This window comes from Engystomops pustulosus, chromosome 1 (genome assembly GCF_040894005.1).
Source record: "Engystomops pustulosus chromosome 1, aEngPut4.maternal, whole genome shotgun sequence".
Classification (NCBI taxonomy): domain Eukaryota; kingdom Metazoa; phylum Chordata; class Amphibia; order Anura; family Leptodactylidae; genus Engystomops; species Engystomops pustulosus.
In genome coordinates, this window is record NC_092411.1 from 268,280,758 (window position 1) to 268,296,877 (window position 16,120).

General features: G+C 43.8%; 1 protein-coding gene across 3 annotated transcripts in view; it reads right to left on the reverse strand.

The window, feature by feature from the left end:
- Window positions 1-1,784: 1,784 nt before the first annotated feature.
- Window positions 1,785-16,120, reverse strand: part of LOC140079981 (uncharacterized) — a 36,592-nt gene continuing 22,256 nt past the window's right edge. For 2 of the 3 annotated variants that reach the window (XM_072126130.1, XM_072126128.1), the window contains 9 exons: window positions 15,500-15,559; window positions 15,121-15,180; window positions 14,235-14,291; window positions 13,700-13,807; window positions 12,629-12,739; window positions 12,200-12,313; window positions 4,327-4,469; window positions 3,138-3,183; window positions 1,785-2,489 (listed from right to left, as the gene is read on the reverse strand). In XM_072126130.1, coding sequence (XP_071982231.1) covers window positions 2,488-2,489; window positions 3,138-3,183; window positions 4,327-4,469; window positions 12,200-12,313; window positions 12,629-12,739; window positions 13,700-13,807; window positions 14,235-14,291; window positions 15,121-15,180; window positions 15,500-15,559 — 701 coding nt within the window. In that variant the 3' untranslated portion in view covers window positions 1,785-2,487. The remainder of the gene's footprint in view (window positions 2,490-3,137; window positions 3,184-4,326; window positions 4,470-12,199; window positions 12,314-12,628; window positions 12,740-13,699; window positions 13,808-14,234; window positions 14,292-15,120; window positions 15,181-15,499; window positions 15,560-16,120) is intronic. The other variant, XM_072126129.1, reaches the window with a different exon arrangement.

Here is a 16,120-nt window from a genome sequence, read left to right on the forward strand (position 1 = left end):
AAAGAATTTCCCTTTATAAAGATGAATTAGGGCTACAGTAAGAAGCCCAATAGTGGACAATGAAAAAATTCCAAATGTTGTTATAGACAATCTGTCACAGGTGCTCCCGCAACCCAGATCGCAGGTCGCGGGGTTACCTGTCCCCGGTCATCTTACCTGTCCCCAGTCATCCGGCCTTGCCCGCGCGTCCCCATCTCCTACGGCACACGCGCCGGCTTACAAAAGATTAAAAGGCCCAGTGGATTGTTAATTGGTGCTGGCCATTTCCCAGAATTCCATATAAACCAGCCTCTCCTTGCACTCCCTGCCGGATCTTTGTGCCTAGTGCCGTAGAAAAAGCTTTGTTCCCATGCCCTTTTCTGTTAGAGTGTTTTCCTATTGTGACCCCGGTTCTGTCCCCGACTCTGATCCTGTGCTGCCCTTATTGACCTGTTGATATGTCCCCGACAACGTTTCGTCTCAATGTCTGTGCACCTCGTCTTGGCTGCCACCAAAGATAAAGTTTCACTTGTGGAACGACCTGGTGGTACCACGCCGCTGCAAGTCCAACCTGCTTTGTGGCGGGCTCTAGTGAAAACCGGGTGCCACATAGACTCCGATCCCAGGTGTCGGCTTATGTCATCGTCTTTGGTGGTCCTGTTGGTCCCCTACCCCTGGAGCGTTATACAATTCTTCCCTTTTGTGGGGTGGACATTGCACATGTCTCTTTATTTTAAAAGGCAAATCAAAATAGCGGTAACACACCTTAATTCATTTTTTATGTTAATTTAAATTTTTACATTTAATTTTAATTTTTTTTTTTTTTTTTGAGAGAAGCAGGTTGGCCCTTTAAGTCTTCCTCTATTAGAGGTGTTTCTCTCAGATATGGAACAGTTGCTTATATTTCAGCTATTCTTAGAGGGGGGTGTCTGTCCAGATGGGATTATCTGGGTTTCTCATACTGATATCCCTGAGACATCAATGTGTTCAGTGTGGACCAAACACCTAGAACCCATTAGCCTCTGGAAGCCAGAACCAGAAAGTTCTGTCCATTACCATACGGTCAGGAAATGGCAACTCAGCAATTTGTTTTTTAAACTCCGCGGTTTTTCCGAATCCGTCAGCTTGTCCGACGGCCACGCCCCCTGTCCGACGGCCATGCTGATGCGCCACAATCCGATCGCGTGTGCCAAAAACCTGGGGCAATTCAGGGCAAATCGGAAATATTCAGGACCCTTAGTAAATGAGCCCCAATGTGTTTCTAGATGTCGACTGTAGGCTGTAGCAGATTGGAGTTCTTGGCTTCTAAGGCTTCTTGGGGCCCAAACGACTCAAAAGTTTGATTCTGACTGATTCTGATTGCAGAGATAATAAAGAGAGGGACTTCCAGCCATGAAATCCTCATACATGTTTGCCAGCTCTTAGCATTCATATATACATGAGCCCTTCCAGGACCTTTGAAGGTCCTCAAACAGCATCACTGAAGTCCAGCAGAAGGGCCTTGTGGGAAGGCTTACAATTATTATTATTATTATTTTTTTTTTAATACCAGCAATCGCAGTCCAAAAGCATGTTTGGCCTTTAGGGCAGAAGATAACAGCTACACAGATGTCTCAGTGAACTACCTGATCTCCATAGGGGTAGGCAGTCACCCTATAATAGTGGGGTGGCCTTGACTACATTTTCCAGCTGCATTGTCCCATAACAATTGCGAGTAACATGTCCTATAAGTCACATCTCCACTAGGTTTAACCACAACGTGGTGACCTGCAACGTTTACACAGGGACAGGACACATGATACCCAGAAATATTTAATATTTACAAGGTCTCCAAATAAGAAATTAATAAAATGTACAATGAAGACTTATACAATTTTACAAAATTGCAATGCTAAAAAAAAGGTAAAATTGTAATACTCTGATCTACCACAACCTGCCTTACACAACAATACAACCCCCAACTACACAGCTCAGCAAGTTAGTGGCATCTGTAGTCATATATCACTATAACATATATCACTAACATAATAGACATGAAATATTTTACTCTGGTTAATATCAAATTTAAAAGAAAATGTTTTCTTCCTAACAATAATTTGTACAAAACCTCATTAGTGCATTTATAGTTTATATACAATTCATTCTTAGCTTCCTTTTGCAACCACTAGAGGGCGATCTGTAGATTTAAAAAAAAAAAAGAGCCGGACAAAGATCTCCTCCTAGTGGTGGACGAAGTAAGGTAACATTTCTACAACATAAAACAGTGCTCTCAATGGAGCAATGGAGCCATGTGCGATATATTAGCAAAATGCTCTCTATTATTTCAGTGCTGCTGTATAACAGTAGTCACATATTACATCCCTTATCCTCTCTGGATACGAGCAGTACATGGAGATATCTGGTGACCATCCAGTTACATTTTTCTCTATTTACAGCCATCATCTTCCTGAGTCGCTGGTGGATAGAGTGTGAGCACCCATCATCTTTTCACTGTACCTTCTGGGTCATTTCTAGATAAATAATAGAAATAAAATTCATAAACCCTATGAAAGGTCAGTGCTTGATACTAAGACATAAAAGGTCAAAATAGTGTTTGGCGATCTTAAAGGGGGTTGTACCAAGTTTCTTTATTCACAGGATTGGGAGGGCGAACAATCTAATTGTTGGTTGTCCGACAGCTACGACCCCCACCGATCATGTGAACGGAGCCCCAACAATAATGAGAACAGGGATCTCATTCTCCCTAACAGATGAAGTGACAGGTCAAAGAATGCATCCTGGTGTAAGATTCAATACTATGGTAGTGGTGAAAATTGCAAAACACAGAGCTCAATTATCTCAGGCGCTATCATACACTGGGAATGGGACTGCTGGAGATACTGGAGCCATCTCCTTTGGAATTTCCAACACTCCCATAGTATTGAATTGAGCGGCAGGACACATGCTACACCTCCTACTTCATCAATAAGAGTGGGACCCCATTCTCGTGATCAATGGGGGGAGGTGGGGAGGGTTTCATTAGTCGGGTCCTTGATCATATTGTTCCTCTATCCTAGGGAATAGCAGTCAAACTTGATACAACCCCTTTTAGACCTACACTTGAATTTTTTTTACCAACATTCCATATTATAATAGTGTGAATAATACAATTCACTTACATTTGTTCTTTCTTTTGTACCAAACGGGACGTTTCAGGATTCCAGCCTGGTGAATAAAAGTGGAAGGCAATGGTTACCCAAACATTTTTAGACATTTTTCTATATACTGCTTTGAGGCGACATGTAACGAGATGTAATGAATGGACTTTAGGGTTAGGGATTTCTCTGGCTGGGGACCTCTCTACTTTAAAGGGGTTGTTCATTTCAGAGAAAGGGCAATGGATCTTCTAAATCCCATGCGTTACTTTAATCTTCCATGATCCCTATAGTGGTAACATCACAGACATTGGGGATTACTTATCATACTCCGGAGCTTGTGTGCCGCATTATGATGGCACAGCCGGATACATCAAAAGGCTCCGGCCTCTTTATGTGTCCATTGTGTTACTGCACAGAATTTATTTCTCGTCCACAAAGCACCTGGCGTAGAAATAAGTGCAGTCAGCGACTTTTTGCATATGAAAAGTCACCATCTCCCCTTTATCCCCCCCCTGGAATGGAGGTGGCGGGAATAATACAAAGTGCTAGCGGTAAGATATCATTTGTGATTATTTCAGGGCTTTTATGTCTCTTTTTTGTGCCGTAGAAGTTTTGACAAATTCCCCCCATTGTGTCCATGGCAGGTCAAAATCACTGGCCTCAATGATCAGGTCACATCAATGCTTCTGATTGGCTGAGCAGTCACATGCTATGGAAGTGATGTCACCAAATGCTTTGGCTTCACTGATGAGGCTAGTGATTGTGCATGTACACAGACTGTAACTGCTGCAGCAAAGTCAACAAACACCAGACAGAGCAACGGAGACTCACAGTGATGGATTCAACAGGTAAGTACTATTCTGTTTCTTTTAACCCCTTGTGAGCCTGTGCCAATTTTTTTTCTCCTGAAAATTATCGACCCATTTATAAAGAGGCATTGCTTATTTTGAGATGAGATGAAATAGCGGTACAGATTGACGTGAATTGTACTTAGGGGTTTTCCATCCCTTCTTTAGTTCTCTGGCTTTGTGTCAAGAGTTGGGGGACACCCATTTTCAAAATAAGTGCAGGTCCCAAAGGTGGGATCCTCATCTATTGCACATACACTGAATGGTATAGGATGTGGATATACCATACATGTCTGAGATGAAAACACCCCTATAGAGCAATGGTAATACTTACAAGAGATTTTTCTAAAAAAATCTTATACCTTAATTAAACATTCCAATTTGATTTCCTCACATTGAATTGTTTTCTTCCAGTTTTTACTGGCTCCTCTTCCACCATATTTCTCAAATTTGGTCACTGAAAATGCCTTGTGTCCAGAAGCGATGCAAAGGTCTTTACTCGAGTCTGCAAAAATAAAACGTTGCAGGAATCCAATCCGGGCACTGGATATACATGTACAGTGGGGAAACAAAGTATTTAGTCAATTGTGCAAGTTCTCCCTGTAATCGTCATCATAGGTAGAACCTCAACTATGAGAGACAAAATGAGAAAGCTAATCCAGAAAATCACATTGAATTTATTTGCAGATTATGGTGGAAAATAAGTATTTGGTCACCTACAAACAAGCAAGATTTCTGTCTCTCACAGACCTGTAACTTCTTTAATAGGCTCCCGTGTCCTCCTCTCATTACCTGTAGTAATGGCTCCTGTGTCCTCCTCTCATTACCTGTAGTAATGGCTCCTCTGTCCTCCCCTCATTACCTGTAGTAATGGCTCCCGTGTCCTCCTCTCATTACCTGTAGTAATGGCTCCTGTGTCCTCCCCTCATTACCTGTAGTAATGGCTCCTGTGTCCTCCCCTCATTACCTGTAGTAATGGCTCCTCTGTCCTCCCCTCATTACCTGTAGTAATGGCTCCTCTGTCCTCCCCTCATTACCTGTAGTAATGGCTCCTGTGTCCTCCTCTCATTACCTGTAGTAATGGCTCCCGTGTCCTCCTCTCATTACCTGTAGTAATGGCTCCTGTGTCCTCCTCTCATTACCTGTAGTAATGGCTCCTGTGTCCTCCTCTCATTACCTGTAGTAATGGCTCCTCTGTCCTCCTCTCATTACCTGTAGTAATGGCTCCTCTGTCCTCCTCTCATTACCTGTAGTAATGGCTCCTGTGTCCTCCTCTCATTACCTGTAGTAATGGCTCCTGTGTCCTCCTCTCATTACCTGTAGTAATGGCTCCTGTGTCCTCCTCTCATTACCTGTAGTAATGGCTCCTGTGTCCTCCTCTCATTACCTGTAGTAATGGCTCCTCTGTCCTCCCCTCATTACCTGTAGTAATGGCTCCTCTGTCCTCCTCTCATTACCTGTAGTAATGGCTCCTGTGTCCTCCTCTCATTACCTGTAGTAATGGCTCCCGTGTCCTCCTCTCATTACCTGTAGTAATGGCTCCTGTGTCCTCCCCTCATTACCTGTAGTAATGGCTCCTCTGTCCTCCTCTCATTACCTGTAGTAATGGCTCCTGTGTCCTCCCCTCATTACCTGTAGTAATGGCTCCTGTGTCCTCTCCTCATTACCTGTAGTAATGGCTCCTCTGTCCTCCCCTCATTACCTGTAGTAATGGCTCCTGTGTCCTCCTCTCATTACCTGTAGTAATGGCTCCTCTGTCCTCCCCTCATTACCTGTAGTAATGGCTCCTCTGTCCTCCTCTCATTACCTGTAGTAATGGCTCCTGTGTCCTCCTCTCATTACCTGTAGTAATGGCTCCTGTGTCCTCCTCTCATTACCTGTAGTAATGGCTCCTCTGTCCTCCCCTCATTACCTGTAGTAATGGCTCCTCTGTCCTCCCCTCATTACCTGTAGTAATGGCTCCTGTGTCCTCCTCTCATTACCTGTAGTAATGGCTCCTGTGTCCTCCTCTCATTACCTGTAGTAATGGCTCCTGTGTCCTCCTCTCATTACCTGTAGTAATGGCTCCTCTGTCCTCCTCTCATTACCTGTAGTAATGGCTCCTGTGTCCTCCTCTCATTACCTGTAGTAATGGCTCCTGTGTCCTCCTCTCATTACCTGTAGTAATGCATACCTCCCAACATTTGTGAAAAGGAAAGAGGGACAAAATGGCGTTACGCGTAGCGTGCCGTGGCGATCCCCCTAAGCCACACCCCCAATCACTCCCTGGCCACGCCCCAAATTTTAGCCATATTAAAATAATAAAAATCATCTCAATAAAAAAAAAAAAAATTATCCTCATTGGGACTTGAACCCAGAACCTGCAGTGTCCACGTACAATAATAACATAGCGCCTCAACCAACTGAGCTATAATCTCAGTGATTAACAATGTGGAGAATTTTGGTAACTAAGAACTATGACTATATACTGCCTTGGTATATAGGGAGGGATCTTCTCAGATTATTGTAATTATTGAGACTATTATTATTATTATTATTATTATTATTGAGATGATTATTATTATTTTTACCATTATTAATAATCATCTCCATAATAATAAAAATAATAAAATTTATAATAATAATAGTAATAATAGTCTCAATAATTACAATAATAATCTCTGAGAAGATCCCTCTCTATATATCAGTGCATTAGTCTGTGTCATAGTGTAACACTGGCAGATAACACTTCTTAGTTACCAGAAATCCTCAGACTTGTATCACTGGGCTTATAGCTCAGTTAGTTAAGCTCCTGTCTGCAGTGCAGAGGGTCCCAGGTTCGAATCTCAGCCTGGCCAAAACTTTATTTAATTTAATTATATAAAGAGCTTGTGTCTGGGGAAGCCCTGGAGACCATATATGGACAGATGCTGATCAGACCTGATGACGTAGTCCCTGCTCTCTCTGCTGAGCCGACACTTCTCTGAAAAGGATTCCCTGCCCGATGTCTGCTCTGGGGAACCCTAGGAGATGCAGTGACCATATATGGACAGATGCTGATCTGACCTGATGACGTAGTCCCTGCTCTCTCTGCTGAGCCGACACTTCTCTGAAAAGGATTCCCTGCCCGATGTCTGCTCTGGGGAACCCTAGGAGATGCAGTGACCATATATGGACAGATACTGATCTGAAGCTGATGACGTGGTCCCTGCTCTCCGCTAAGCCGACACTTCTCTGAAAAGGATTCCCTCCCGATGTCTGTAGAAGCCATTCTGTACTGTGAGTTCAGGCTTTCAAAGTACTTACTATGCGGACACAGCGTCGGGACACAGCGGGACCTGGGGGGAGAATCCGTGACAATATCATAGCTGCCCGTGACGCGGGGCAGAGGTACGAAAAACGGGAAAGTCCCGTCAAAATCGGGACGGTTGGGAGCTATGGTAATGGCTCCTGTGTCCTCCTCTCATTACCTGTAGTAATGGCTCCTCTGTCCTCCTCTCATTACCTGTAGTAATGGCTCCTCTGTCCTCCTCACATTACCTGTAGTAATGGCTCCTGTGTCCTCCCCTCATTACCTGTAGTAATGGCTCCTCTGTCCTCCTCTCATTACCTGTAGTAATGGCTCCTGTGTCCTCCTCTCATTACCTGTAGTAATGGCTCCTGTGTCCTCCTCTCATTACCCGTAGTAATGGCTCCTGTGTCCTCCTCTCATTACCCGTAGTAATGGCTCCTGTGTCCTCCTCTCATTACCTGTAGTAATGGCTCCTGTGTCCTCCTCTCATTACCTGTAGTAATGGCTCCTCTGTCCTCCCCTCATTACCTGTAGTAATGGCTCCTCTGTCCTCCTCTCATTACCTGTAGTAATGGCTCCTCTGTCCTCCTCTCATTACCTGTAGTAATGGCTCCTCTGTCCTCCTCTCATTACCTGTAGTAATGGCTCCTCTGTCCTCCTCTCATTACCTGTAGTAATGGCTCCTGTGTCCTCCCCTCATTACCTGTAGTAATGGCTCCTGTGTCCTCCCCTCATTACCTGTAGTAATGGCTCCTCTGTCCTCCCCTCATTACCTGTAGTGATGGCCCCTCTGTCCTCCTATCATTACCTGTAGTGATGGCTCCTCTGTCCTCCTCTAATTACCTGTAGTGATGGCTCCTCTGTCCTCCTCTCATTACCTGTAGTAATGGCTCCTCTGTCCTCCTCTCATTACCTGTAGTAATGGCTCCTCTGTCCTCCTCTCATTACCTGTAGTAATGGCTCCTCTGTCCTCCTCTCATTACCTGTAGTAATGGCTCCTCTGTCCTCCTCTCATTACCTGTAGTAATGGCTCCTCTGTCCTCCTCTCATTACCCGTAGTAATGGCTCCTGTGTCCTCCTCTCATTACCTGTAGTAATGGCTCCTCTGTCCTCCTCTCATTACCTGTAGTAATGGCTCCTCTGTCCTCCTCTCATTACCTGTAGTAATGGCTCCTCTGTCCTCCCCTCATTACCTGTAGTAATGGCTCCTGTGTCCTCCCCTCATTACCTGTAGTAATGGCTCCTCTGTCCTCCCCTCATTACCTGTAGTAATGGCCCCTCTGTCCTCTTATCATTACCTGTAGTGATGGCTCCTCTGTCCTCCTCTCATTACCTGTAGTGATGGCTCCTCTGTCCTCCTCTCATTACCTGTAGTAATGGCTCCTCTGTCCTCCTCTCATTACCTGTAGTAATGGCTCCTCTGTCCTCCACTCATTACCTGTAGTAATGGCTCCTCTGTCCTCCACTCATTACCTGTAGTAATGGCTCCTCTGTCCTCCTCTCATTACCTGTAGTAATGGCTCCTCTGTCCTCCTCTCATTACCTGTAGTAATGGCTCCTCTGTCCTCCGCTCATTACCTGTAGTAATGGCTCCTCTGTCCTCCTCTCATTACCTGTAGTAATGGCTCCTCTGTCCTCCTCTCATTGCCTGTAGTAATGGCTCCTCTGTCCTCCTCTCATTGCCTGTAGTAATGGCTCCTGTGTCCTCCCCTCATTACCTGTAGTAATGGCTCATCTGTCCTCCACTCATTACCTGTAGTAATGGCTCCTCTTTCCTCCACTCATTACCTGTAGTAATGGCTCCTCTGTCCTCCTCTCATTACCTGTAGTAATGGCTCCTGTGTCCTCCTCTCATTACCTGTAGTAATGGCTCCTCTGTCCTCCTCTCATTACCTGTAGTAATGGCTCCTCTGTCCTCCTCTCATTACCTGTAGTGATGGCTCCTCTGTCCTCCTCTCATTACCTGTAGTAATGGCTTCTCTGTCCTCCTCTCATTACCTGTAGTAATGGCTTCTCTGTCCTCCTCTCATTACCTGTAGTAATGGCTCCTCTGTCCTCCCCTCATTACCTGTAGTAATGGCTCCTCTGTCCTCCTCTCATTACCTGTAGTAATGGCTCCTGTGTCCTCCTCTCATTACCTGTAGTAATGGCTCCTCTGTCCTCCTCTCACTACCTGTAGTAATGGCTCCTGTGTCCTCCCCTCATTACCTGTAGTAATGGCTCCTGTGTCCTCCCCTCATTACCTGTAGTAATGGCTCCTCTGTCCTCCTCTCACTACCTGTAGTAATGGCTCCTGTGTCCTCCTCTCATTACCTGTAGTAATGGCTCCTGTGTCCTCCCCTCATTACCTGTAGTAATGGCTCTTCTGTCCTCCTCTCAGTACCTGTAGTAATGGCTCCTCTGTCCTCCTCTCATTACCTGTAGTAATGGCTCCTCTGTCCTCCTCTCATTACCTGTAGTAATGGCTCCTGTGTCCTCCTCTTATTACCTGTAGTAATGGCTCCTGTGTCCTCCTCTCATTACCTGTAGTAATGGCTCCTGTGTCCTCCTCTCATTACCTGTAGTAATGGCTCCTCTGTCCTCTTCTCATTACCTGTAGTAATGGCTCCTCTGTCCTCCCCTCATTACCTGTAGTAATGGCTCCTGTGTCCTCCCCTCATTACCTGTAGTAATGGCTTCTCTGTCCTCCTCTCATTACCTGTAGTAATGGCTCCTCTGTCCTCCTCTCATTACCTGTAGTAATGGCTCCTCTGTCCTCCTCTCATTACCTGTAGTAATGGCTCCTCTGTCCTCCTCTCATTACCTGTAGTAATGGCTCCTCTGTCCTCCTCTCATTACCTGTAGTAATGGCTCCTGTGTCCTCCTCTCATTACCTGTAGTAATGGCTCCTCTGTCCTCCTCTCATTACCTGTAGTAATGGCTCCTGTGTCCTCCTCTCATTACCTGTAGTAATGGCTCCTCTGTCCTCCTCTCATTACCTGTAGTAATGGCTCCTCTGTCCTCCTCTCATTACCTGTAGTAATGGCTCCTCTATCCTCCTCTCATTACCTGTAGTAATGGCTCCTGTGTCCTCCTCTTATTACCTGTAGTAATGGCTCCTCTGTCCTCCTCTCATTACCTGTAGTAATGGCTCCTCTGTCCTCCTCTCATTACCTGTAGTAATGGCTCCTGTGTCCTCCTCTTATTACCTGTAGTAATGGCTCCTGTGTCCTCCTCTCATTACCTGTAGTAATGGCTCCTGTGTCCTCCTCTCATTACCTGTAGTAATGGCTCCTGTCTCCTCCTCTCATTACCTGTAGTAATGGCTCCTCTGTCCTTCACTCATTACCTGTAGTAATGGCTCCTCTGTCCTCTCATTACCTGTAGTAATGGCTCCTCTGTCCTCCTCTCATTACCTGTAGTAATGGCTCCTGTCTGAATTTGCTATCAGTATAAAATACACCTGTCCACAACCTCAAACAGTCACACTCCAGCCTCCACTATGGTGAAGACCCGGTGAGCTGTGTAAGGACACCAGAAACAAAAAATTGTAGACGTGCACCAGGTTGGGAAGACTGAACCTGTAATAGGCAGCAGCTTAGTGTGAGGAAATCAACTATGGGGGCAATAATAGAAAATGGAAAACGTAAAAGACACCGATAGTCTCCTTTGATCAGGGAGTTCATGCAAGATCTCATCCCGTGGGGTCAAAATGATCACAAGAACAGGAAGCAGAAATCCCAGAACCACACAGGGTGACCGAGTAAATGACCTGCAGAATGCTGGGACCAACGTAACAAAGGCTCCCACCAGTAACACCACCAAGGACTCAGATCCTGCAGTGCCAGACGTGTCCCCCTGCTTAAGCCAGAACATATCCGGCCCGTCTGAAGTTTGCTAGAGAGCATATCCATGTTCCAGAAGAGTATTGGGAGTATCTCATATGGTCATAAGTGTTTAATAGAAACAAAACTTGTCGTGTTTGGAGGAGAGTAAATGTCGAGTTGCGTCCACAGATCACCAGACTTACTGTTCAGCATGGGGGGGGGGGGGGGTGAGGGCAACATCATGACAAGGGGCTGTTTCTCTGCAAAAGGGACCAGGACGACCATGTACAAGAAAGAATGAATGGGGCCGTGTATTGTCAGATTTTGAGTGCAGACCTCTTTCCATCAGCAAGTGCATTAAAGATTGAACGTGGCTGGGTCTTTCAGCATGACAATGATCCTAAGAACACCGGCAGGGCAGCAAAAGAGCGGCTTCGTACAAAGCATTTCAAGGTCCTGGAGTAGCCTCGCTGGTCTCCAAATCTCAACCCCATAGAAAACCTTTGGAGGGAGTTGAAAGTCCATGTTGTCCAGCGACAGCTCAAAAACATCCCTGCTCTAGAGGAGAACTGCATGGAGGAATAATCCAACATACCAGCAACCTTGTGAAGACTTACAGAAAATGCATGACCACTATCATTGCCAACAAAGGATATAATAAAGTATTGAGAGGAACTGTTGTTATTGACCAAATACTTATTTTCCACCATAATTTGCAAAAAAAAAAAAAACATTAAAAATTGATGTGATTTTATGGATTTATTTTTGTCTTGCATAGTTGCGGTTCTACCTATGATGTCACCTCCAGGCCTCTCATCTTTTTAAGTAAGAGAACAAGCACAATTGGTGGCTGAATACTTTTTTCCCAACTGTATGTACAGATTTCCATAGGAGTCATAATCCTCATCTACTGGTTTGGGTTGTTCGGAGATTGAAGAACATGTCTGCTTTCCTCTCCAGACCATCGCTTGTGCGTGGTATAGCAACTCTCCATTCATCTCTATACAGCGGAGCAGCAATACTGGCACAAACCATCTGGTGTGGAGCTTTTAGAAGACAGCAGCCATGTTTTTCCACCTCGGGACAATCTCTTTAATGCTATATAGTTCAGTGTATACACCAATAATACAATAGTAATTGCTAAGTAATAACACTTACTTCCGGTCCAGAGTTCCTTCTTGAAGATTCCAGTCTTGTCACCACAACGCACTTTAAATTTATCATCGAAAACTTGTTTAGGAAACTCCACCTTAACAGTCATAGGTTGTATCCCTGGACAACAAGAAGTTATGAGGCCATCAAAGAATGGGTTTATGGTTTTCCCAGAAACATCGCTATACGTACAATTGTGGTCGTGTCCAAAATTGCAATCCAGTCCCAAGCATGGCATGGCTTTTATTTAGCTGAATGGCTTGTGTGACACATGTAAGACCCTCCCCCCCTCCTCCCCAATCAATTGAATAATTGATTAAGCTTTAATACAAAGATTCTAGACAACCCCTCCTCCCTCTATGTTACCCTTCACTCCTCCTGAAGCCCAAAATAAAGTGTCCCGGGGTAAGTGCCACACACAGATCAAACACAAACCTTGTACAGATTCCCAGTTCTTCCTTGAAAGTTTCATTTTTTTCATTCTTTTCATGCTAATTTCATGCAATTTCCTTGTTCCAGTTTTGTGCCGCTTTGGGTTTTCTGGTTCTTTCAAATTAGGACAAAAGGAGATATGTTATTATAATATAATAAAACAGAGAATAGACCAGAGGTTGAAAAGTTAAAATATTTTAAATTGGCTCAGCTAAATGGAAACAATAACCATAGGGTTCCATAGCAGATGAGGCCTCACTCCACCCTGACCACCATTAGCACACATCCCGTGGATTGTTTGAATAAGCATTACGCCCCTTTAAAAGGAAATCTACCATGGGGAATCTACTTTCTGAGGGATTCCCAAATTTACTAAATCAGGGGTGCAGCCGCTTCAGACTGGAATATGCAAATTAATTTCTAAGGCTATGTGTGTGTGTGGTTGGGGGACAGGCGTGGTGTAGCTCGAGACAGCTCCGGGGACAAAGACTACTCCATGCCCCAGTACCCACTACAGACCTGCCCTATCAGCTGCGTCCCGTTTCCAGCATTGTAAGAATCTTTTCTTTCAGATCACTTTTGTGATCTACAAGATTTTAGAGACAGGCAGATAAAGATAAAGGAAGAAATCTATATCTTCAGCTCACATTCACAACTATGTCTTTAACTACCTGTATGCCATGTTTCTACATAGTATGGAACAGAAGATGGGTGACACTCCCCTTGCAGTCTTTAAACTTGACTCATCTGAGCAAAATATGACTCTTCTCTGCTCATTTTCACATGACTTTGAAGGAGACTTTTTATAGCTAATTGTATGAGATTTCACATACAAAAGGGAATTCTGGAAAGGGAATTTCATTCACCAACAGAAGGGGGCTGCTAGTTTAATGGAGTAAAATTACTTTTATGTTCCTACCAACGTATCTGTAGTGATCAGTGTAACAAGGGGAACAAAGCAACTGTGTGTTCTAAAAGGAATATGAGCTGTAACAGAGGATTTACTATATGTAGACTGTATTATGCAGTTTGTGATGAAAAAAAACATATATTTACAAGTTATGGAATACAAACCTTTCTTTATCTTTTCTCCATTATTAGCTTCCACATCCAGATCTGGCGGCTCAGAATAATTAATAGGATGCATTCTACATTTTCTGACTGGATGTGGAAAAGTAACATCTGTGAAATACCATAGTGCAGGTTAATAAAAAAAAAATAGCAAAATTAGATATAAAAATTCCATTTTACAAGGGCAGACTATGACTTACAGACGACCCCTAGTTACAGACGGACCTCTGGATGTTGGTAACTTACTGTACTTTAGTCCTAGGCTACAATAATCAGCTATAACAGTTATCACAGGTGTCTGTAATAAAGCTTTAGTGTTACTCCTGATTCTTATGACAACCCAACATTTTTAAAATCCAATTGTCACAGAGACCAAAAATAATTTGGCTGGGGTTACAATTATAAAATATACAGTTCCGACTTACATACAAATTCAACTTAAGAACAAACCTACAGAACCGATCCTGTACGTAACCCGGGGACTGCCTGTAGTAAGTTTTGTTGTCACAGGATGTAAATACATTGACGATGTAACTACCTGACGAATCCCAAATTCTTGAGTCCATTAATTCATTGTTTTCATCTTCATATAATACTGCAAAAAGGAAAAACTTGCTCAAAGCGGATGGAAGAAATATTTTCTATCAAGCTCATATTTGAGGGTAAAAAACTAATTATCTTTCAGTGATAAGAGGACCCCATCATTGCTGGTAGGGGGGGACCTCCACTAGTCAAACATAGATGGTCTAACCTAAAGCCAGACAATATAGTGTTTGGCCGACGGTTTACTGCAGATTCACAGGCTGTTACACTGTCTCCCCCTCTGCTTCTGCAGCAGTTTCCCCTCCCTCTGCCTTATGGAATCTCACTGCAGCCAGGAGCCAGCACAAAGTCTAAAGGGGGAAGTGCTGCTTTTAAAATGATACTAAAGAGCCAAAAATGCTATGGGGGTTTTTACCAGTGCCCCTACTTGCTGTAGCAAGGCTGTTACACTGTCTCTCTGATCCCTTAGCACTTTCCCCATGATAGAATTTTATGGCATCAGGGAGTTTTAGCACACAGTGAAAGGAAGGTGGGGGGGGGGGGAGTGCTGCTCCACAGTGTAACAGCCTGTGATGCTGCAGCACCCAGAGCCCTTCTGGCTCATTAGCGTAATATTAATAGTTGATTTTAGAAGGAAGGAGGCCACGGATATCAAATACAAGAAGATTACCACAGCCTGGATCTATGAGTATTTTGGATGGTAGATTTTCCTTTAAAGGGAATTCCAAAAAATATGAAAACCCCACAGGAGTCTGGTTTTGTGTTAAGCTAGAGAAAACATTTATTTCTCTAAGGAGGAATCTTAGACACAGTGGAAGGGTGGAAGGCACATTTAAGCTTTATTAAATGTACAGATGTGATAAAAAGGGATAAAAAAATACCTGGGGAAGGTTCACTGTAGTCCTGGTCGGGTGTTTCTAAATTTTCATCTTTTGGCATCACTGTGAACAGAGCATCATTACAGTGTCAGAACAGTTTTTTTGCTCCCATCGTTATCTGCTTTATGTCTAATATAATCATCTGCCATCCCTAACCCAATACCCCCAACTCAGTGAACCGATGCTGCCTATTGGTATTACTAGCTGTAGTACTTATACATCTCCTCTTAGCGTACTAACAATTCTCCAATCTATCTCAATATCACAACCTCTGCTAACCCAAGACAAACTCTCTACCACCTTAGTGATCTTCTCATACTAGACTTCTCTCACGCTTCCCCTTTCTACTGGATTTTACCAATTTGATAGAAAAGATAACAACCTGAAAAAGGTCCATCGGAATTTTGTTCCGGATCATATTTGGTCTCGTCTTCGTATGACACTGCAAGAAAAATATTGTAAAATTAGGGAAAACAGAATAAAAATATATTGCTATGATAACTTTAGAGTCAATGGTGAAGATATAATGGGAGTTTTTTTGTTTCCTCAGATCATATGCTGACATGTGTCCAGGAAAAATAATTGACGACATGTAAAGTAACAGTATATCACAGTGCTGTTAAGGATATTTGAGGAGGTCTTCCTGGTTAAACCCTTTTCTAACATACTGGGTGTCTGCTGCATTATGCAACAAACACCCACTGGAAACGCGGTGTTAACCTGTTAAAATGTAAATCCCTAGGGATGCCGCCGTCTTGGCAAGATTATCGCTTCCCCCAACGTCAAGGGTGAGCGACAATCCATCGCCACGACAGCCCGTGGTCTGTAAGAGGCTCCTGGTGGCACATTGTAACAGATCTTCAGCAAATCCACCATGTAGTGCAATACAGCTGTATTGCAATATATAGTAAGAGCGATCAGATCCCTTAGGGTCTACAAATACAATACAGAAAAAAAATGTATAAATCATCCCCCTTTCCCTAGTACTAATCTAAAAAAACAC